Source organism: Macrobrachium nipponense, chromosome 46 (genome assembly GCF_015104395.2).
Source record: "Macrobrachium nipponense isolate FS-2020 chromosome 46, ASM1510439v2, whole genome shotgun sequence".
Classification (NCBI taxonomy): Eukaryota; Metazoa; Arthropoda; class Malacostraca; order Decapoda; family Palaemonidae; genus Macrobrachium; species Macrobrachium nipponense.
In genome coordinates this window covers 28,493,410-28,518,038 of record NC_061106.1, presented here as the reverse complement: position 1 = coordinate 28,518,038, position 24,629 = coordinate 28,493,410, and the positions used below count along the sequence as shown (strand labels likewise).

General features: G+C 43.6%; 1 protein-coding gene across 1 annotated transcript in view; it reads left to right on the top strand.

Annotated features, from left to right (window-relative positions):
- Window positions 1-5,941: 5,941 nt before the first annotated feature.
- LOC135214681 (serine/arginine repetitive matrix protein 2-like) overlaps window positions 5,942-24,629 on the top strand; it is a 222,642-nt gene continuing 203,954 nt past the window's right edge. Inside the window, 1 exon segment of the mRNA XM_064249016.1 lies at window positions 5,942-6,188. Coding sequence (XP_064105086.1) covers window positions 6,086-6,188 — 103 coding nt within the window. The 5' untranslated portion in view covers window positions 5,942-6,085.

Sequence of the window (24,629 nt, the reverse complement as noted above, 5' to 3'; positions counted from 1 at the left end):
CCGGCTAGCTATGATAAAAATGAGGCGATGCGGATAAAATCATTGAGCTCTCCCAGGGCTTGTGTCCTTAGCGTCGGAGGGGATAGATCAATGAATGATTTTAAAGATTTGAAAGTATTTTTGACAATACGCCGAGATTTTACCCACAAGGAAAGGGTCTCATTTGATCATCATTAAAATAGGGTCTCATTTGATCCTTATCAAAATACGTGATTGTTCGTCATAGCCTTTATGTATGTCAAGAAATGGCGATCATAATTGTTTAACATTTCTTCCCCCGATTCCGAGTTTCTCAGCATATCTGAAACCACTTCGACCTACAGACGTTTATAGAATGTATGTAATGTCTCCCTCTGGGTTCTACGGAATTCTTCCTATGATATTCCTCAACGCAGCTTGCAGCATGCAACTCGAGACAGTCATCATGACTCGTCAATGAAAGAAATAAACAGAACGATAAGAAACGCCGTCTCCAAAAGAAGTCTTATCGAAGAGCTGATGCGAAATCTTTATTAAATACAGTCTTTACGAACAGCTTGAGGCTGGTGTTGATCAGTAGGGCTTAGGTGGTGTGTGTGTCAAGCGTGAGGATAGACCTTTATAAAAGGGCCCTGATCCTCCTTGGAGATGTTGAGGCGCGATTTCATCCAACTTATAAATAGGTTCTTCGACTCTCGCGAAGTTTGTGTCGTTACGTCCATTTTTCGTCGATTGCCGGTTTAGTTTTGCTCTTGAGCTCTCTGGGAAAAAGGTGTTGAAACAACAACAACAACAACAACAACAACAACAACAACAACAATAATAATAATAATAATAATAATAATAATAATAATAATACTGTATTTGCGTTTCAGAGTTCATCCTATACAAAACGTACCTCAAATATAATATATAGATATATATATATATATATATATATATATATATATATATATATATATATATAATATATATAAAAATATATATATATAATATATATATAGATATATATATATATATATATAATATTATATATATATATATATGTGTGTGTGTGTGTCTATACTTGTATATATCTATAACAATTTTTCCATTTGGTAAGGGAATGACAACAGGAGAGAGAGAGAGAGAGAGAGAGAGAGAGAGAGAGAGAGAGAGTCTGTATTATGTTAAGACATGGGTCAAGTCCTATTCGTACATTTGACGGTGAATATAATTTCCACGTATACTCCTTATTCACTATCGTCCATCTTCTTCTATTCGCACTTAATATTGAATTGCTGTTGAATAGCAATGTCTAGGTAATGCAGTGAGTTTATTTAATAGGAAACAATCAACTAAACCTGAAAAGTTACTTTTTTTCACATAATGCACACGAATTTATGTCACTAAGTATAAAAAAGATAAAATTTATTATCTCTTTTATTCCTTTCTTGCGGAAAAAATTCCTTTTAAAGAAATCATAGAAGAAAAAAAATAACTACTGATAAAATGTAATGCTACGGTTGTTTAAGGGGGCCGGCCGGCTAATGCCCTTTTTCAAGGACAGGACTTTGATATTCATACCACTTAATAAGGTGACTTGGGACATCTCCAAACCGCATATGATTTTCGCCTCTGACCTTCAGTTTTGTGACGCCAGGGCGATTTATCCCGAAAATAACCATTTTTCAAATCTAATCTCCTCCCTGATATTTAATATTAAGACCTGGGATTACTACCATATATAGACCTGATGTAGACCTCCAATCGAATGGAGAGTTTTTTTTTCTAAAAGTCATTTTTTTGCAAGATATGAATTTTTCAATATGGTAAAAAAATAAACCCTATAAATCAGGAGGAAAAAAATTTATAAAAAAAAAATACGAAACAAAAATTGGAAAAAAGGGCTCTATTTGATTGTTCTATAATGTCTTCCTGAGTTATATACCAAATTTCAATGTTATAGCTTTAAAACTAAGTGAGAAGATAGATTTAGAAGGTCAATAAGTATAGTTTTTGAGATACGGGCGTTCAAAGTTTTCCTTCGTATTTCTATAAAGACAATGTTAATAAATAATGATTATTATGAATGTATATTTCTCTTTTGTGTATTAATAAACCAAAACTATTTTTATTTGATCATAATTTAATCATAAATGATGATCCCTTTGCTCATATATCGCAGCCTGGGGCACTGCTTGAGGCAAGAGGAGGGGCACTCCTTCCTACGCAACTCTCTCTCTCCCCTCCGCTAACTCGGCTTATTACAGCGAATTTTCTTGCTTCTTGTATGTTAGCGAGATGTTTTCCTTGTATTTTCCTCTTTGGCATGATGAAATTCTTGCCCGAAACCAAGATAAACAAACGTAAATGCAAGAGAATTTCAAGAGGTGAAACTCGAAGGGCGTACTCTTTTTTACAAAGGCAATTTAATAAATCATGATTATTATGAATTCATATTCCATTTTGGGTTTTAAAAAACCAAAACTTTGTTATTTATCATGAATGAAGATCTCTTTGCTCAAAGATCGTCGTAGCCTTGGGCACAGTGTGACGCGTTGCTGTCAAGCAAGACGGGGGCGTTACTAAGCAACCCTCCCTCTCTCTTCACTAACTACGCATATATGATATTCTGTAATAATACTTGAGCGATTTTTCTTCGTCTGTATGTTAACAAGATGTTTTCCTTGTCTTTTCCTCATTGGCATGATGAAATTCTTGCCGAAACCTACATAAACATACGTAAACGCAGGCGTATGTCAGAGGTGAAATGGAACACGTAGACTACTCAACGTCTGTAACCGCACTAAATCAGGACTGGACAGTGGACTTGGCCTGAAGTCCTCCTTCTCCGACTCGGGGAATGTCTACAGATGCCCATTTCTCCCAATTTCTTTGACAATAATATCAAATTTACGATAATAGAGGAAATATTGCATTTTCTTGTACGGATCAATGTTTTAGGCTTATTGAGTTACGTTAACTAATTACCTGTAACTACGAAAGTAAGAGGAATTTGACGAAATATTTCGTATACGTATTCTCAATTGCCATATGAAGCTCCATGAATTTTTTCATGACTTTGCATTTTTCGCCCTATACCTCCATATATAGGCGTTCCGGCCGGCCCCCTACTTAAATGCCGAAGTTTACTTTCCACCAAAAACCCAAGACCAGTTACCACTCTTACAAGGAGTTTAATCAAGTTTCCAACCAACAATTCACTGGCCAGGGAGAGAAATACCCAAGGTCAAGGGGAATGCAGTCATATGCCAAAATAAATCATAAGCCAGGATGCGCACTTAAGATTGATATAAACTTCAGCAAAGTTTATAAGATTATATCATTTTGTGAAACGTCCATTAATTTGAACAATGCCAGTTTTACTTGTCGCAAGACAGGTAACCGAACCAAAAGCGAGAGAGAGAGAGAGAGAGAGAGAGAGAGAGAGAGAGAGAGAGAGGAGAGAGAGAGAGAGAGAGAGAAATTCAGTTACAATATCCTATTAGTTACTACCTTGGAGACAAGGTTACTACCCATCGTCAATTTGGTCTCCTGTGTCTAAGAGGGCTCCATCTCCAGCAGAATCTATTTTATAAACGCATGGATAGGCCCCTTTGCCAGACTACCACTCTATACCCATGTTCATAGATAGACACAAGAATAAAAGGGTATTGGTAACACTGATGTAATGGGAAAAATATTCCTTTAATTATTAGTGATATTAGGAATTGATTCATCATCCTCCTCTAATATCTTTACACTGCTATTGTAAGTGATTGGAACTGTGAAATGTTTTCGTTTCTGTTGTGGACGAGTGTGGCAGTGTAGCCAGGTCCCTTGTTTTGTTTATCTTTCACTTTGAGTAGTGGAGCGCTGCCCTGAAATTTCGTCCTGCATTTTGGTAACACTAGCAACACATGTAAGAATCACGAATGCTCTCGTGTGAGAAGGACGCAACAGGTCCAGCCTTCAATTTGGCTATTTTACCAAATTATTAATACAAATGATTATCTCGCCCTTGCAAGGGATCTAGTCCAGGGGATCTAGTCCAAGAGATCTAGTTCAGGAGTTCTGAAGACTAGGTGAATTAATCAAATCCAGGAGACTAGGCCTGGGAGAAATTTGGCATGATGTAATGAGTAATAAAGAAACAAGCTGAATACCAGAATTTGTTTTCTTCAATACCCCTAATGGAAATCAGCACTTCAACTACCTCCCAGTGGGAAGACATCACCTGGCCTCATCAGTAGTAAGACCCATACACACAAGGAATGTCGTGTAATAGCAGGTAGGACAGGCCTGCCCTATTTCCCAGGCAGCGTAAACATCAGTCTTCATACCTACCGTGTCAACAATGACACAGTACCATTCTCCGACCCGTGTCTCCAGGCAAGAAGACTGACAAAAGTGTATATGTATAATAATGTTATTCTTATTCTCGTATCTTAATGTCATGGTGAGGGAAAATCCGCCCGTGACACTGAATTTGTGCAACAGTTCATGCTGTAGATTATCACATGCATTCTGTTAATTTAAAGCATATTTATGTAGTGATGGGTTTAGATGGTAAACAAAAGCTGGCATTATGTATAGGTGCCGTTACACGGGCACCGTGCTCGTAGCACGGTCTCCAGCATCTTTTAAGCGCCATACCGCCAAATTTTTGACCAAATAGCCAACAATTGATTTATTTATTTCCATAAACTAGCTTTATGAAATACCGTAGACTGATGAAATAGATGAAATATATCAAACTTATCGAACTTGTGCTTGTTCGTCGTCACTGTAACGTACCTACGCAGCTTCGACTGTATACAAAGATGAAAAATATTTCCTACTTGATGCAACGTTTGGGATCAAGATGCTGAAAAATGAAAACCTAGATCGTGTGCCACTGCCTAAAGCATTGCTGATTGTGCCGAAGATGCTCTGCATTTGAAATTCGATCGTTTTCCAGTGTTATTTCCAATACAGCATAGAATTCCCTTAATCTCACTGTTATTCTGATAGAAAACGTACCTTTTAAGGGTAACTATGTTAACACGACTGCTAATCTTGTAGCAATTCTAAAGCCTATTGATAACATAACTCTATATTCTGTGCGCAGTCTAGTACATACTGCTTTATATTTAACTTCATTCTGGATTTGGTAGATCTATTTCTTTCTAACATTACAGACAGGCCGATAGTGTAAGTAGGCTACTATAAAAGATAATCTGTCCTGAGGAAAGGTAAAACTGGTATGCAGCGTCCCTCTTTTTGCGCGTAAAAATAGGTGTCATGTTTAGCACCAGTTCCTTGGAAATGAACGTAAACACACAAGCAAAACACCGTAAAAATGATGAAAATAAACAAAGGCGGTTAATATTTGATATGAATATTTAGAGTAAAAAATAAGTTTCATTCACATACGCGCGCGCGCACGTGTGTGTGTGTGTGTGTGTGTGTGTGTGTGTGTGGAAAACTGGAAATGAACACGAGAACATTACAAAATCTGTGCGTGAACTTGCATATGCGTAGACTGTATATGTATTTACTACACATTTTACACAAATATATTAATTGAAGAATATCCTAGCTAGCGAAGATCGTAAATTAATGTGCAGTGGCAAAAAGGGTTTGTTATTAAATTTAGCTGTTTCTACTCATTGATGAGTGATAAAATATCAGGCTCAGCCGAGACAATGACCACAAGCGTTCTAACATGTCTTTAAAGAGGCAATGAATACGTGAATATCAAGGGCACTGCGTGTTACGAAAGAAAATAACAATTTCTGTACGCATTTTGATTTTCAGCTTTTTCCTGCATCCACTTTTGTAACCTATGGAAAAATTAAATAAAAGTGAAAACAATTTCCTTTGAACTTTGGTACATTTTTCGTCCGTAATTAGATTTTGTCGAATAAGTTTTCTTCTTAAAATTACAAGATGAGCCAGAATGAGTGACCGAGAATGTCACTCACGAAAATAAGAAGTTTTCATTTTAACTCGAATGGGCACAGCAATAACAACACCAAAACAGAAAAGATTACATTTTAGCTTTCGTGACTAACTTAGTACCAGTCGTATTTTGTGAAGCGTTTTCTTAAAATTTCAAGCTCAGTTAACCTTTGGCTTTAGCATGCTTCCTACAAGTGGTTATTTCCTTGGGATAAACTGTCCTAGTCACGAAAATGGACAATGCAGTCGGCCTTACTGTCATTTCCACCACCACCCCAAAAAAGGTCAGAAATATACGCTTAGAATTCCTTATCTATCTATAGTTACGCATGACACCTTTGTTTGGCTCCTTTTGTATCTATAAAGAAGCGTAGAATTACTAACTGTTTTATACGTTGTTTATTATTTTAATGGAGTTCATTACCAATCCTAGTTAGGTACCTACCTAGTACTAGCTATACCTACTAGCTAGCTATAGTACCTAGCTTGATTACCTAGATTTTTGCTAGATTTACCTTGTAGGTACTAGGTAGAGCTACCGGTGAGCTTTAGAGACCTAGGCTATTAGCCTAGCGTTTGTCAGGTGGAAGCTTGGTTGCTTGGTTAGATAGTATTAAGGGTATTGAATGATTTTGGTGATAATGTGACACCTCTGTCCCAACATGTTACATGACCACGCTTTTTTCATACAGGCTATGTATCTCAATGTTTTATGCATTTCTAGCGTTGTGCTCACAAAAAACTCAATTTTCTGATGGTTTCTAAAGTAAAGTTTCGAACACATTGGGCTTAACCCGGAGCTAGATTTTAGTGCTGAGCCTTTTATCTTAAAACTGGTTTCCTTGTATTATTTTTTTCTGACTGGATATTGGTACGGCAGCCATACCCCGATCACGTTAGATATTGGTACGGCAGTGAATTGCGCATGTGTGAACCCTTGTGTACTACCGCCTGAGGCCTATCAGTGACAGCAAGAAAAATGGTGACAGAACAGCATGAATCGCAGAATAGGCTAGGTAAAAAACCGCATGGTACAGGGGTGGACCATGTACGATCAATGTGTACAACCCCAGAAAAAGTACCAAAAAAAAAAAATTATAACGCGTCCTGACATCGGAGATGGGCATCAGACACGACGTTTTGTTGTTGGTGAGAAACGGAGCTAAAGACCTCTTCTCCGGTGTCAGGACGCGTTATAATGTACTTTTCTTGGGGTTGTACACATTGATCGTACATGGTCCACCACTGTACCATGCGGTTTTTTACCCTAATACATTAGTTTTTTGCCTGAAAAACAGATGTTTTCAGGCTTTAACGAGCTGAAAAAAGCATAGACATCTATGAGACTCAAACTTTCAAAAATTGTGTATATACGTAGGTCACGAACGATCGAATCGGCCCTGAAAAGAACTCAGAGGAGATTCAAAGAGGATAATCACCATATAAATAAATATATACCTACCAGTCGTACCATTTGGTGACTTTCTCGGCCCTTTTTGTTCTTCCCGACATCGGCAGTTGCAAAGGGCTGCCTGTATACACTTTACAATATTCTTTTAATTCACTTCATTGGGTAATGCAGCTGTCGGAGAAGACGATAGAATTTACTAGCTAGTGAAATGGCAAAATTAAACAAAATTTCAGCACTATTTCCATTAAAGTTGGGATAGTTTTGCTTTTGTAGTACAAAAAAGCGTGACAAATTCACAAAAGCAAAAAAAAATAAAAAGGGGGTTGGGGAAAATTTTGCTAACTAACTAAAGGGGGACAGATGTTGAAAAAATCGGGACTGTCCCGCCTACTAAAAGCGGAACTCTGGTCACATAATACAGTATGATTAGCAAACTGGTAAACGGATACAGCTAACTGCTGTACCTACAGCAAGCCAAGAGCGCAATACGGCACCACTGACAGAACCTGCCGCACCCCACCACACTATGTTATTTGTACGGCAGGAAGTCTGAAATTGACGCATGCGCAATTCACTGCCGTACCAATATCTACCGCGATCGGGATATGGCTGCTGTACCAATATCCTGTGCCTATTTTTTTTTCTTTACCTTTTGTCGTACTGTCACTACCTAGGAATTACTATAGGGTAAACAACCGACTGGACTGACCGAGCCACCCTCCGAAAAAGTACTTTAACATGTCCGAACACAGGAGAATGGTCCATCAGTCGTGAGTTGTGGTGGTGAGAGCAGGAACTCGAGACCTCGGTATTTCTACAGAAGCACTCCACACGGACTGCAAGAAATGTAACCGCGGATACGACATCCACTAGGGATTGGGGCGTCCAGTGTATTTCGCCGTGTTTAGTACTGGCCCCTGCGGGTTAATTACAGTGGTCCGAATAAATATTACTTAAAATTCTTGTTCGGTAGGTAAAACTGCATAGAAAAACCGCAACTGCCATAGTCTAGGCTGCCGCGGATAAGTACCCTAGATCTCCCGAGACCTCTACTCTCCTTTCGAAGTAAGTATTTTCTCCAAAGTTAGAAATTAAGGCCATATTTTAAGATTAAACAGAGGGTAATGAAAAATCTGGCCATACACAGTGCACACTACCTCCATGATGCTTTCGAAATTTTTACTTACAACTTGGAGTATTCAGAAGATTGATGCCATCTTAATGTTTGCGGAGTCGCTTGTGTCGGTAAACTTCCCATTCCATGTGCTAAATCCGCACACCACTTGTACCCATAGACGCTGGGGCACTTTCTTCACAAAAATAGCAAACAACGACTTCCAACCACTACTTTTTTAAGGAAACTACGATTTTTGGTAGAAGAAGAAGAAGACACGTGCACTAGATAATTATTTAAATAAATAGTTAAACGGCAGTATGAGGTCATGAATTGCATAAATATTTTTACCTATTCATGATTATTAATTTGAAAATATTCTTTGTTGAAAAAGTAACTAGATTCCTGACTCGAGTATCAACAGTTTTGCTTGTGAACGGTACCTACGGCGTTGTTCGCGCTCTTCAAATTGTTTATCAGTGTTGCCAATTGGTATATGTTTACACTCCAAATTGGGTATAAAACTTACACAAAACCAGGGAATAAATGAAATTAGCTTATCTATTTGTAGTATATATACATTTTAGAGCAATTTTATCATAATTGCATTTCTATGACAACTAGAATTCATGGAAACAGTTTGTAGATGCATCGGGGTATGTGTGAAGCTCCACTAGATTGGCAACGATTAGTCATTTTGGCGTCGTCTGCTTGTATGTACTTCAGAAATATCTGTAATTTTGGGGGGTTAATTTGGTTGCAAAAAAGGGATAATAGACATGAATTAAATAAACATTTTGAAGTAACAAAGTAAAGTTAAACTAAATAATAAATAAAGTAAACAATTAAGGGAATAAAGCTTTGCACCTCATAAACCGTGTACTCGTGTGCTGCCCGTAACTGTTTGTGGAGTGAGCGCTTAGGAACCAGAAACCGCAACGTAGTTCAAGTGCAATTTGGAGTGAATTAAGACCAAAACATGTATAATTACAATCAAATAAGCACTGCGGAGTTTCAGTTGTGATGGTAGTAAGGATAAAACCGCCGATTACAAGGTAAAAATGAATTTCATTTCAAACCATGACCCCGGGAATAAGAAGTTTCATACTTTCACTAATACGTATAGCCAACAAAATGTTGTTTTATTGTGCTGATTACAACTGCAATCAATAAACGTTACATATATACGCTAACTTCGTTCAAATGAGTGCTGGGAAGGCTGGGAAAGATGGTGGCTTGGCTGTGGTTACAAACGGCACGTCACGCGGTTGCCGCCATATTGGATTTCAGAACTGCCTTGAAAACATATTTTACGAAGACCTCATGTGCTTATTTTAGTTCATATGGCGCTTTCATATATCACATTATGACGAAACTTCAATCTTTTGAATGGTATGCTTAAAGATGTAATTGTATTCTTGTTTCATCAATTAAATATCGTGTGAATAAGGCTGAGCCACGCAATGACGATGGCTTCACTGCGGTGTTCCCCCCTAGGTATCAGACACTGATTTCAGTTTTTCTCTTTCCTTTTCCATAGCTTAGACTGAAGTAGAACAATTTTGGAGGCCTCAGGGGGAAACTTAGGTTTTGAGGTGGGGGAAATAAATAGCCTAAGAGTGTTGTTGACAAGCCAGGAGGATATAGTAAATCGCAATATGATCACTTGAAAAAATTAGGCACAGAATAGGTGCGGCAGCCGTATACTGATTGCGATAGATATTGGTAAGGCTGTGAATTGCGCATGCGTCAATTTTAGACTTCCTGCCATACAAGTAACATAGGTATAGTGTGGTGGGGGTACGTCAGATTCTGTCATTGGCGCCGTATTGTGCTCTTGACTTGCTGTAGGTGTGGTAGTTAGCCATATCCATTTACCAGTTTGCTAATCTTAGGTATGGCACTAGAAGATCAGTGACAGTAGTAATAATTGTCAAACTGAATTGTTTCGCTGAACATATCCAATTCGAAATGTCAAAGTGAAGCTCCATACTGTCATCACCAAAGCACCAAAAACATTTTAATGTATGACACTTACCTGGCAGGTATATATATAGCTATATTCTCTGTTCCACCTGGCAGAAGTTTTCAAAAACTCGCGGCAAACGCTAGTAACCTATTAGTAGTTCAGGCAACCACCACCCCGTTACCGTGCCGCTAGCGTAGGAAAACCGTTCCCAATTGGGCCAGATTTTCTCTTGCAGCCGAACCGGCAACATTGTTGGTGGTTCCCTGCTAGGATTTTCATTCTCGTTGCTGACTTTTCATGGATTTTTTGGTATTGTACTCGGAAACGTTAGCTTGGCATTCGCTTTGGATTGTTCTTTAAAGATGTCTGATACTGGAAGTATGTTTAGAGTTTGTGTAAAAGAGGGGAAGGGTGTAAGGTAAGGTGCCGAAAGCTTCAGTCGACCCTCATACTATTTGTAAGAAGTGTAGAGAGAATGTGTGTACTTGGGAGAATAGGTGTTTTGAATGTGAGAATTTATCAGAGAAGGGAATGGAAGATATTTATGAAATAAATTTTGTTGAAAGGCTTGAGAAAGATCGTGTAAGGAGATCTGTTTCTCGTAGTGAGAAGTCGAATTCTTCTAGCAAAAGGAGTGAATGTATTTACCTCCCTCCAGCTCCTTCTAACTAAAAGTAGAATTGGTAGTTCCTTCTCCCCAGGTATCTCCTGCGCCCGCTGCTGTATCGGAGGAGGCGAACGAATACACAGATTGTGAAGGTGTTCGCTGCCCTTGCGTCCATGGGCGACCAGATACAGCAACTTACGGATAAAGTTAGTGCTTTTGATGACAGTGAAAGTGTAGTGGAGGGGGCGTCTGATCGTCTCTCTCGTGCTCCTAGACCTAGACCTCTGTCAAGCTCCCAGACCCAAGGGAGAAGGCATGTCGACAGTCGAAGGGAGGCGAGAGAGGTTTTGTCGCGGTCAGGCATCCCTTCGAACAGTCCTGTTGCAAGTTCCCAGGCTGTTGCAGTTCGCCGCAGAAAAAAGGCGTAACTGGGAAGTGTGCGTCCTCGGATGGTTCGACTTCTGAGCGGGAACGTTGGTATTCAGTTGTGTCTCGCCCCCTCAAGAGGACTTTCAGGACATTGACCGCTCTCGAGAGACATGCTCAAGATCGTGAGGCTCTGAGTAGTCCTGAGGTTTTTGTCCTACCTCGGAAGACGGGGACGCAGTTCCGATCAAGAGGAAGAGGATCTTTCGTGCTAAAGACGACTTAGTACGGCCTTCTCGTCCTTGGATTTCGATGAGAGACTCATCCTCCATCTTCTTGTTTGTCTTCCCCTCGTCTCTCTCCGTCGGTAGAGTACAAGATCGCTCTCCGTTACGTCGCAGTCCTGCTCGTAATCCTCCTCCTTCGTCCTCTGCCATTCAGGAAGATAGTACGAAGGGTTTCTTAAGGGAAAGGGTGCAGTCTAAGCTGGCAGTTCTTGTGAAGTCTTGGGATGCTCCTGTGCAGCATCTTCGAGGCGGAAGGACGATTTCCTTCCCGTTAAGTCTTCTAAAGAAGGAAGACAAGGGCGCGTTCGCCGAGGACGCAGGACGCACTGGCGCTACGAGGACGGGCGATCGCTTGGTTATTCAGGACAGCAGAACGCAGGAAGAAGAAAAAGGTTTCGGAAGAAACAGGACGCAAACGTTAGGACTCGGGATCAATTGTGGACGCAAGACGCAGGCGGCAGGAAGCAGATGTGTCTACGATGGACGCAGGACGCAAGCGGCAGGATGCCGATTCTTCGTTAGCCGCAGGACGCAGGCGGCAGGACGTTATTCCGTCAGCGAAGCGTCAACACGACAGTGATCTGCAAGAACATTTCTTCTTAGCAGAAGAGGATTTGGATTTAGTTGAGGAAAAGAATACGGAACCTTCTTCAGATTACAAGATTCTGACTTCACGTCTTCTCTCTATTGTTTTTGAAGGGGAATTCAAACCAACAGCTTCCTTATCTCCCCTTATCGCAGTTTTCCAAGACTAGGACTCCAAAGAAGTCCTCTTCCTTAAGATGACTCTATCAATTTCTGCGAAGGAAGGCCCTTCAACGTGTGAATGACTGGATGAAGGATAAGAAAGAAGCGGGGAAATACTCTTTCGCTTTTCCACCAGCTAAGTTAGCATCGAAGTCAGGAGTATGGTACGCTACTGGAGAAAGTCTAGGCCTGGGAGTACCTGCCTCCTCCCAGGGGGACTTCTCAGTATAGTAGACATGCTCACGCAGACAGGCGTTACAGTCTGCTAAGGTCTGGTGGACTTCGTCCGAGTTTGACCATCTTTTTAAAGGGATTTTTAGGACTTTCGAAGTCTTCAATTTCCTAGATTGGTCTTTGGGAGCACTGGTGAACTCCCTAGAAGAAGAAGATTCGCAGGATATGGAAGCAGCTAAGAGCATTATGTCCTGCATGGACAAGGCTCTGAGAGACGGAACGAATGAACTGGCTTCTTTGTTCACAGCAGGAGTACTAAAGAAGAGATCGCTGTTGTGTTCTTTCGCTTCAAAAGGGGTTTCAAACTCTCAGAAATCGGAGTTGCTGTTCTCTCCCTTTCGAAACAGCTGTTTCCTTCAGAGGTGATTAGGGATATAGCTCTCTCCCTTTCTCAGAAGGCCACTCAAGATCTTCTCTCGTCTTCAGTTAAGAAGTTTCTTACCATCCAAGTTGGTTAAGAAAACTCCAAAGGAAACTAGGCCTTCGCAACAGCCCTTTCGAGGCAGAACATTCGCTCGACCCGCCTTTAGGGGTAAGAGAGTACCTGCTAAAAGAGGAGCCAAGACCACCTCTAAACAATGAGATATCAGTCCTCCAGACGACAGTGGGAGCCAGACTTCAAGGTTTTGGGAAGTTTGGCAGAACATGAAGGCAGATCCCTGGGCTGTCAACGTAGCTCGTGAAGGGTACAAGATTCCTTTCTTGAAGAGACCTCCTCTCGCAACATCTCCGAGAGCCCTCAGGGCAAATTACAACGATTTAGTGAAGAAAGCAGCTCTGTGGGAGCAAGTAGCTTCCATGCTAGAGAAAGGAGCCATAGAGCCTGTTCTGGATCACGGAATCTCCGGGATTTTACAACCGGTTGTTCCTTGGTTGCAAAGTCCTCGGGCCTCGGGAGGTTGGAGGCCAGTTCTGGATGTTAAGTCAACTTAATCTTTTCGTAGAAAAGACCAAGTTCACTATGGAGACGAACGATTCAGTATGGCAGCGGTACGTCCAGGGGACTGGATGGTGACCCTGGACTTACAAGACGCATACTTTCATATTCCGATTCATCCAGGAAGCAGGAAGTATTTAAGGTTTGTGATTCAGGACAGGGTCTTTCAGTTCAAGGCCCTGTGCTTCGGCCTTTGCACAGCCCCCCAAGTGTTCACGAGGATGATGTCCAATGTGGCAAGATGGTTGCACTTAAGAGGGATCAGAGTGTCTTTTTATCTGGACGACTGGTTGATAAGATCCCAATCAAGAAGTCAATGTCTGGAGGACTTGAATCAAACATTGAACTTAGCAAAAGACCTAGGTCTTGTGGTAAACATGGGAAAGTCTCAATTGAATCCCCAACAACAGATAGTTTATTTGGGGATTCAGATATCGTCAGTGACTTTTCGGGCTTTTCCGTCCCCCGAAAGGCAAGCCCTATGCATTCGGAAGGTGCAGGACTTTCTAAAGAAAGACCGATGCTCAGCAAGAGAGTGGATGAGTCTACTGGGCACACTCTCTTCGCTAGAGAGGTTGATTTCTTTAGGAAGACTGCACATTAGAGAACCTCTACAGTTTTTCCTGAAGGATTCATGGCCAAGAAAATTGCAACCGGATTCCTTCCAGTTTCTAATTCCTGCCGAAGTGAAGGAGGAATTAAAGTGGTGGCTAACTCCAGGCAGGTTAGCAAGAGGGATGTCGCTTCAGCAGAAGAGCCCAGACCTCATCTTGTATTCCGACGCGTCGGACGCGGGTTGGGGAGCGACATTAGGCCCTCAAGAGGTGTTGGGACTTTGGAGCAAGGAAGAAACAAGTTGGCACATAAACAGGAAGGAACTGATGGCAATTTTCTTGGCCTTGAAGCACTTCAGAGAGTTGATTCGAGACAAGGACAGTGCAGATCAACTCGGACAACACCACGGCTCTGGCATTACATCCGCAAACAAGGAGGGACTCATTCTTTTCCCCTTTACAACAAGCTGGCAAAGGAAGTTCTGCTTTGGGCGGAAGAGGAAAGCGTCGTGCTGCTCACCAGGTTTATACAAGGAGAGAAAAATGTGAGTGCGGACCTGTTGAGCAGAAGAGAACAACTTCTCTCGACGGAGTGGACGTTGCACATGGAGGTTTTGCCAGAGCCTGTGGAAGTTGTGGGGCCGTCCGGTAGTAGATCTGTTTGCGACAGCCAGAACAAAAAGGTTACCAACCTATTGCTCTCCGGTTCCAGATCAGGAAGCAGTGGCGGTCGATGCATTCCTGATGGATTGGACAAACCTAGATGTGTACGCTTTTCCTCCGTTCAAGGTATGGGAAGTTATGAAGAAGTTCAGGGAGAGCAAGGAACGAGGATGACCTAATAGCCCCGTTTTGGCCGGCCCAAAGTTGGTTCACAGAGGTACTGGAATGGACAATAGATACGCCAAGGACTCTTCCTTTAAGAGTAGATTTACTCAGACAACCCCACTTCGACAGGTTTCACAAGAATACCCTCGCTCTGGGTCTGACTGCGTTCAGACTATCGAAAGTCTTGTCAGAGCGAGGGGATATTCTAGAGAGGTGGCCAGTGCAGTGGCTAGAGCCAGAAGAACTCCAATCACAGTATATCAGTCGAAGTGGGAGAATTTCCGGAAGTGGTGTAAGAACAGGAAAGTGTCTTCATCCAGTACCTCTTGTGACCCAAATCGCAGACTTCCTTCTATAACTTGAGGAAGGAATTGGGTTTGTCAGTTTCGACAATCAAAGGTTATAAAAAGTATGCTAACCTCAGTGTTTAGACACAGAGATCTAGACATCTCGAATAACTTAGACCTTAGAGATCTGATTAGGTCATTTGGTACCAAGAAACAACCCCAATGCAGGCCACCTGCTTGGAACCTCGATGTTGTCTTGAAGTATTTAACCTCTAGCAAATTCGAGCCTTTAGAGAAATCCTCTCTGAGAGATGTTGCTAAGAAAAATATTCTGTTTTTTAGTCGCTTTGGCAAACGGCTAAAAAGAGCTAGTGAGCTTCAGGCCATATCGAAGAAGGTGGGATTGGAGACATGGCGCAATGCGTGTGTCATTCCAAGAAGGTTTCTTGGCCAAGAAATGAGAATCCAGCTAATCCTTGGCAAGATCCTTTGAAGTTTTGTTTGGGTCTGTCAGAGTTAGTGGGTCACGAGCAAGAAAGAGTTCTCTGCCCAGTGAGAGCATTGCGTTTTTATATGGAAAGAACAAGAGAGATCAGAGGGAATTCTGATGCTCTGTGGTGTTCAGTTAAAGACCCCAGTAGACCCATGACGAAGAACGCTCTAGCCTTCTTCATGAGAGAGTTGATTAGAGAAGCTCATATGTTGTGTCAAGAGCAGAGCTTTGGTATTTTGAAAGTGAAGGCTCATGAAGTCAGGGCAGTTGCGACTTCATTAGCTTTTAAAAAGAATTTAGCCCTCAAGGAAATTATTGAATCCACATATTGGAGAACTAATTCAATATTTGCGTCTCATTAATTCTTAGGGATATTCAGACAACCTTTGATAATTGTCAGACGCTAGTCCATACGTGTCCTCTGGTACAGTATTGGGCAAAAAAGGAGTTACCCCTACTACCCATAAACCTTCTTTTTAAGCTAGTTTGATTTTATAGGTGATGGTGTTTGTGTTTTGGTCGTCTGAGAACAAAAGTGTTCGGTACTTTTATCAGTCTTGTGAGTATTATCTTGGTATGGTGTGTGTGTAGTTCAGGTAAATGATCTATTACTAGCTTGAATGCCGTGGCATAAGAGGGCTATACGGTTCTGTCAACACATTGGTCACGTCCAGTTGTCAGTTCCAGTCTTAGCTTCTTCAACATACAGGACACTTCCTTGTTGAGAGCTCCTAAGGTTTAAGCAGGCTTAGAGGCAAGGACCTATGAAGTCAGCTACCTTAGCAGGTAAGGAACCTAGAGTTTTAATAATAATATTTTAATAATATACTCTAATAATGTTGCTGTCTTTGACCCACCTCCAAATGTGTCAATCACTATATATATACCTGCAAGGTAAGTGTCATACATTAAAATGAAGTTTTGTTCATGAAACTTACTTGGCAGATCTATATTATAGCTGTATTCTCCGAAGTCCGACAGAATTTCAAAACTCGCGGCACACGCAGTGGGCGGCCAGGTGGTAGTACCCATTCCCGCCGCTGGGAGGCGGATATCAGGAACCATTCCCATTTTCTATTCATATTTTTTTCGTCGCCGGTCGGTAAACACCTGTTTACACGACCTCCGCCCAGGATTTTTTGGATTTAACTCGTTATAAGTATCTGGATTGACTTTTGGTTTTGACTCTGGATTGTTGGATTGGCATACGCGATAGTGGACTGTTTTTTTTTGGATTTTTGGATTGGCTTTTGTATGAACGTGATGTCGGGATCAAGTTCATGAGCTTCAGATGTGTGTGAGGAGTGATTGCAAGGTGAGGCTACCGAAATCATCGGTAGACCCCCCACCCAGTATGTATGGGGTGTAGGGGGCATGTTTGTTTGCTAGTTGATCGTTGCATTGAATGCAAAAGTTTGACTGAGGATGAATGGAAGGTGTATGAATCCTATCGGCGTAAGCTAGAACGCGATAGGATCAGGAGGTCTTCTCTAAAAGCGGTTCTACGAAAGGTAAGGGAAGTAACATTTCGCCTATATTAACACCAGTAGAATTTGCTTCACCTAATCCTGTGTTGTTGCCTGAGGGCCCTAGTTCTGTGTCTGGAGAAGGTAATGCCCTTTCTCTGATTCTAGAGTCATTGCGCACTCTAGAGTCCAAAGTGTTGGCCCTTGAAAACGGCTCGACTAAAGTGTGTGTGATCGTGCCCCTTAGTGTTTATGTGGAGGGGGGCGTCAGATCGGCCCCATAATGGCCTCTAGGTCTAGACCTCTGTCGGACTCCCAGACCTCAGGGAGTGGGCATGGTTCGAAAGCCGCAAGAGGGTTACGGGGGCTCCCCACCGATCTGGCGTCCCTTCGGCAGGACCTGTGCTACTTCCCAGGCATGCCAAGGAGCGTGCTCAGGCTCGCATCCTAAATGGACTGATTTTCGTCCTCCGAGGCGCCTCCCCGCGCAAGGGGTGGAGCGCTCGGAGTGACTCACGGTCCGTTGAAAAGGACTTTTCCTAGGGAGGACGCTTTACGTCCCCTCTCTCGCTCTCGTTGCGGTCGTCGCCTGCGTCGTATGACGCGTTTCCTCCTCAGAAGAGAGGTAGGACGTGTCCGAGGACGACGGCTGAGAAGCGCTTCCTCGCGCGCCTCGGAGAGGCAGGTTGCTGTTCCTGGGAGAAGGAAGGAGGCGTCCCCCCAACCCCCCCGCCCCTCGTCTTCCTCGCAGGCGCAGCCCTTCACCTCCTCTCGGTTCTTCACCTACGAAGAGTATTCTTGCGTCGCTTCAAGACCAATTGTCGACCTTAATGGCTCTGAAGACTCGCCCAGCAGCAGTTGAGCCTAAGCGAAGGAAGGACGCTAGACTGCCTGTCAAGAGGACGAGGCAGTCTCCTTCTCTGTCTCCTCGTTCGTCGCTGTCTCCGACCAGCGCGTCAGGACGCCTTTGAGGATGCTCGACAGGACGCCTTGGAGGACGCGTTTGAAGACGCTCGGCAGGACCGCTCGTCGGGTGGCTTTGTTTGTTTGACGCTTTGCCTGTGGAGAAGGCTTTGAGAGCGCTCAGAAGGACGCTTTGATAGCGAAAGCTGGACGCTTGAGCGTCAAGCGTAAGGACGCTCCTCGAGAGAGACTTAGAGTTTCCTCTCTTGACGCGCAGCGAGGCCAGGAAGCTCTTCGTGGTTCAAGCTCTAAAGAATCGACAGAAGGTCGGTCGCTTTCAAGAGGCGGATGTTAGTCTTCCTCGGAAGCCTTTGTTGAAGGCTAGACCCGCGGGTGCGCACGTTCCCTCTCCAGAGGTTCTATCTCCTTTGCCTCTTCGGGAGGAAGGAGAAACATAGTAGTCCGGCTGACTCAGTGGAGGAAGAACAGCCGTCAGCTTCGTCGGTTTCCGACTACAAGGTGCTGGTACGACTTTTACGTTCCTTGTTTGGGGAAAAGTTCCAGCCTGCAGCGCCTAAGTCTCCGCCCTCTCAGTTTTCCTCTTCGAAGTCGGGCAAGGTTTCGGAAGTGGTGGAGATGAAGACTTCCTTATCCACTAAGAGAGCATTCAAGAAATTGCAGGACTGGATGGAACGTCGGAAGGATCAGGGCAAATCGACTTTCGCCCTTCCTCCTTCAAGGCTGAGTGGGAGAGGCGGCATTTGTATGAGACCAAATCGGAAGTAGGAATTAAGATCCCGTCCTCTTCCCAAGGGGACTTTGCTAGTCGGTAGACGCCCAGAAGAGATCCCTTTTGTCGTCCGCGAAGATTTCTTGGACACCCACGGAGATAGACCATCACATGAAAGGTCTGTTAAAGACTCTGGAAGTCTTTAACTTCCTAGACTGGTGCCTAGGAGCCCTGGATCTTCAATCTAGGAGTCCTGATTCTTTGAGTCTGGGGGAGCTGTCCAATGTGTTGTCATGCATGGACAAGGCCGTCAGGGATGGTTCGGAAGAGTTAGTGTCTCATTTCGGCACTGCTTTCCTCAAGAAGAGAGCGCTATTATGCAATTTCACAGCGAAGTCTGTTTCTGCATCGCAGAAAGCAGAACTTCTCTTTGCACCTCTTTCGAGCCATCTCTTCCCCCCAGGCTATGGTAAGGGACCTGGCAGTGAGCCTACAAGAGAAGGCTACCCAGGATCTCTTGGCCCAGTCTTCTAGACGTTCCTGCAGTCCCTATCACGTCGTCGTCGGGACGACATCCTAGGAAGGTTAAACCCTTTCGGAGCGCTCCTCTCGAGAGCTGCTCCTCGAGGGAGAGGACTTGCAAGAGGAAGAGGTTCCTTCAAACCTAAAACCTCTAAATGAAAAGAAAGTCCTTCAGATGCCTGTCGGAGCCAGGCTAAAGTTCTTTGCGGGAGCGTGGAGAGAGAGAGATACAGATGCGTGGTCCCTCAAGATAGTAGAACAGGGGTACAAGATCCCCTTTGTAGACCCTCCTCCTCTTTCAACGACTCCCAGAGATCTTTCCCCGTCGTATCAAGGGGAGAAAAACAGCAGGTTCTTTTAGATCTTTTGGAAACAAATGATCTCGAAAAGAGCGGTGGAGCAGGTCCTAGACCTGGGGTCACCAGGATACTACAACAGACTTTTCCTGGTACCAAAACAGTCGTAGGTGGCGTCCAGTCTTGGACGTGAGCAGCTTGAATCTTTTCGTAGAAAAGAAAAAATTCAAGATGGAAACACCTCAGTCGGTTCTAGGAGCCTTAAGACCGGGCGCCCCCCCCCCCCCCCCCCCCCCGACCCCCCCCCCCCCCTCCGGTATGGTGTCCTTGGGGAACCTACAGGACGCATACTTTCACGTGCCATCCATTCCCTACTTTTCAAGGAAGTTTTCTGAGGTTTTTTATGCTAAGGGACAAAGTTTGGCCAATTCCGAGCCCTTTGTTTTCGTTTTCGTTTAAGCACGGCTCCGATGGTACTTTACCATGCTCATGAAGAACGTAGCGAGATGGTTACATTCTGCAGGAATAAGAGTGTCCTGTCTCTCGACGATTGGCTTATCAGAGCATCGTCAGAAGAAAGGTGTCTGAAGGACCTTCACTTCACGTTGGCCTTGGCGAAGTCCCTGGGACTTCTAGTCAACCTCGAAAAGTCGCATCTGACCCCAACACAGTCCATCGTGTATCTGGGGATTCAGATGGATTCAGTGGCTTTTCGAGCGTTTCCGTCCCAGGAACGACAGCTGCAAGGCTTAGAGAAAGTCTCGGCATTCCTGGGGAAGGAAGCTTGCTCGGCGAGGGAATGGATGAGTCTGCTGGGAACCATTTCCTCGTGGAAAAAGTTTGTTTCCCTGGGAAGACTACACCTCAGACCTCTCCAGTTTTTCTTAGCAGACGAATGGAGAGTCAGAGAGGATCTGGATGCGACCCGTTTTTTCATCACCGAATCGGGTGAAGAACCATCTAAGATGGTGGTTGGATCCTCGGAAGTTTTCAAGAGGGGTTGTCCCTAAAGCTTCTGAGCCCAGACCTAGTGTTGTTTTCCGACGCTTCGGTGTCGGGATGGGGAGCAACACTGGGAGGGGAGGAAGTGTCAGGCACTGGAAGGGGGGTAACAGGTGTCCTGGCACATCAATGTAAAGGAACTAGCGGCGGTTTTTTCTGGCGCTACAGTTCTTCCAACAAAAGGTTGCAGAGAAAGTAGTCCAAGTCAACTCGGGACGGAACAACCACCCAGCCCTGGCGTACCAAAGAAGCAGGGAGGTACACACTCCCGTCCTCTGTTTTATTTAGCGAGGGAGATTCTGCTGTGGGCAGATGCGAGACGGATAAGGATCCTGACGAGATTTATCACGGGAGTCCAGAACGTCAGAGCCAGACCTTCTCAGCCGACAAGATCAGATCTGCCGACGGAATGGACGTTGCAACCAGGACGTCTGTCGAGAGCTCTGGAGACTGTGGGGGTGTCCGTTAGTCCGGGAGCCTCTTTCCGCGACGTCGAGAAAACCAAAGAGGTTTGCCCTCTTTATTAAAATTTGCTCTCCTTGGTTGGGTTGGATCCGGGAGCAGGATCGCGATAGAACCGCCCCCGCACTGCTCTGGGACTGGACGAACTGGACTTATATGCCTTCCCGCCATTCAAGATCATGGGGGAAGTAGTAAGGAAGTTCGCGGCATCGGAGGGGACGAGGTTGACCCTGATCGCCCCGATGTGGCCCGCGAAAGAATGGTTCACAGAGGTAATGTCATTCATCATAGACTTTCCGAGGACATTGCCCTGGAGGAAAGATCTACTCAGACAGCCCCCACTTCGCAAGATATCACCGAAACTCCTGCTCTGGGTCTGACTGCGTTCAGACTATCGAAAAGCTGGCCAGAGCGAGAGGTTTTTCTAAAGCAGCTGCAAAGGCGATCGCCAATGCTAGGAGATCGTCCTCGAGAGCTGTTTACCAGTCGAAGTGGGCTTCCTTCAGGGCATGGTGTAGAAAGGAGGAATTTCTCCTTCTCCTACCTCTGTGAGCCAGATAGCCGATTTCCTGCTATTTTTAAGAAATGTGCAGAAACTGGCGGTCCCGACCATCAAGGGATATAAGAGCATGCTGTCGGCAGTCTTCCGACACAGAGGACTAGAACTGTCTGATAAACAGGATCTCACGATCTCCTGAGATCATTTGAGACTTCCAAGATACCTCAGGCGAGGCCTCCTTCTTGGAAACCTGGACTTAGTCCTTAGACTGTTAATGTCGAGTCCTTTCGAACCTTTACATGAAAGCGTCTCTTAGGAACTTGACTAAGAAGGCTCTTTTCCTAACTGCTCTGGCGACGGCGAAGAGAGTTAGCGAAATTCAGGCCATTTGTAAGAGAGTGGGGCTTCAAGGGGGTGGGGACAATGCTGTCTGCTCTTTGAGTCCCACTTTCTTAGCAAAGAATGAAAACCCGTCGAACCCCTTGGCCAAGGAGCTTTGAAATCAAGGGTATGACAAGCCTTGTGGGCCAAGAACCGGAGAGAGTCCTGTGCCCTGTCAGGGTGCTCCTAAAGTTTTATGTTCCCAACAAGACTAAAGAAGTAAGGTAGGTCCCTCAGATAATCTCTGGTGTTCGGTTTAAACAACCCGACCCTCGATATACCGTTATCCAAGAACGCTTTGGCGTTCTTTCTGAGGGACGTCATTAAAGAGGCTCATTCGTCTTCCACACAGATCGATTTGAGCCTCTTGCGAGTGAAAAGCTCACGAGGTCAGAGCTGTTGCAACCTCGCTTGCCTTCCAAAGGAACATGTCGATCAAGGACATCCTTGACGCCACCTTTTGGAGGAGCAATTCAGTATTCGCCTCACACTACTTGAGAGATGTGAGAACGATATACGAGGACTGTTGTTCTCTTGGGCCATACGTTTCTGCAGACACAGTCTTGGGGGCTGAAGGTAGCTCTCTCCCTATCCCTTAGTTAGGGTTTAGGTTAGGTTAGTTTTAGTTGTTGTGTTTTTTGGTTGTGGTGAGGCTTTGGTGAAGACCTCCCATCTTTAGCTTAGTGTTCAGGGGGTCTTTGTTAGTTGGTCAGGTGGTGGTCAGTTGCTTTTCGTTGCCCTCATTTGTATGGCTCTAATGCTCTTGTCACATTGAGGTCACGTCCCCGTTGACAGAGCATTCAGAGCGCACCAGCACTACAGGTCTCCACCTGGCTGGCAACTCTGATTAAGCACAAGCAGGCTGTAGTTTGACCAGGAAATCACCGAGAGTCTACCTTTTGTGCTAAACAGGTGAGGAAGAAACCAAGGGTTGTATATCATCTACTTAATGTTAAGTTTGCCTACAAATCCTATTTCTCGGTCCTCTTCCCCACCATCCGAAGGTGGGATTCAGCTATATATCTATCTGCCAAGTAAGTTTCATGAACAAAATGTTATTGTTATAATACAATTAAGTTTGTTCATACTACCTGGCAGATATATATAATTAAGTGCCCACCCACCTCCCCTCAGGAGACAGTGGCACTGATAAAATATGAATAGAAAATGGGAATGGTTCCTGATATCCGCCTCCAGCGGCGGGATGGGTACTACCCACCTGGCCGCCCACTGCGTGTGCCGCGAGTTTTGAAATTCTGTCGGACTTCGGAGAATACAGCTATATATATATCTGCCAGGTAAGTATGAACAAACTTAATTGTATTATAACAATAACATTTTTTATGTTAAAACAAAGTTTTAATGTATACTTACCTGGCAGGTATATAATAATTTCCCAATTCCCCCCTCCTCTCAGGAAGACCAGGGTTCAGAGAAAATCTGGCCCAATTGGGAACGGTTCCTAGCGCTAGCACCACTGGTTAATTGGGGTGGTGGTTGCCTGAACTACTAATAGGTTACTAGCGTTTGCCTTGCGAGTTTTGAAAATTTCTGCCAGGTGGAACAGAGAATATAGCTATATATACCTGCCAGGTAAGTATACATTAAACATTGTTTTAACATAAAAACTTCATTTTTACAGTAAATGAGAATATCAAAAATTACAATAATACTTGAACATACATAGATTTTGACTATATACTTGAAAAATAAGACTAAACTAATCTATCTGCTCTGATCATTTCACCTCATATTACATAATAAAGCACCAAAACATTTTGACAGTAAATGAAGACAAAAAAAATTGCAATAATAATTAAACATACTTAGATTTTGACTATGCATTAACATGAAAAATAAAACTAAACTAATCTATCTGCTTTGAACAATGTGGCATCTCAAAATCTTTACATTTACCTGTACTTCCACTTCACTTTTTGGGTTGTTTTGACTCTTCATAGACGTCTTATGCCTTTTTCAGCTCACTGAAACCTGAAAACATCTGTTTTTCAATGAAAACTGATGTATTATTACACGGTTCACGTTGCTCAGTCACCATTTTCTTGCTGTCACTGATATGCCTGAGGCAGTAAACAAGGGTTTGCGCATGCGCAGTTCACAGCCGTACCAATGTCTATCACAATCAGGATACGGCATGTGAATATCACTTCACACTGAGTAATCTTCAGATGAATCAGGAGCAGTGAACTGGATCGGGCACATAAGAACTCCGATCTGATAAGTGAAACATACTCTGTATCAGAGTAAGGCTTGATGGATTACGTACCACCAGGCACATACATCAGTCACATTACAGGAAACTGACCCGTGGCGGTGGGGGTCTTCCTCTTGACCTTGGTAGAGTGCGAGTACTCCATAACCAGGTTTTGACGTAGACTGAAAAGTGGTTAGGAACATCAGTTTCCAATGTGCCCCAGAATCCAGGATAAAGTAGTCAATGCAGCACAGGTCATAATGACAGATACATTTCTTAGTCATGCTCAGTACGGTGTGAGTATGTGTGAGAGACTTTCAGGAGAGCCGGCTTTGACGTGTCAAGTACTCTGTGGTTATAGAAAGAACTACATCGCCTAGAACATAAAGGTGTAGACATAAAGGAACAGGCCAAA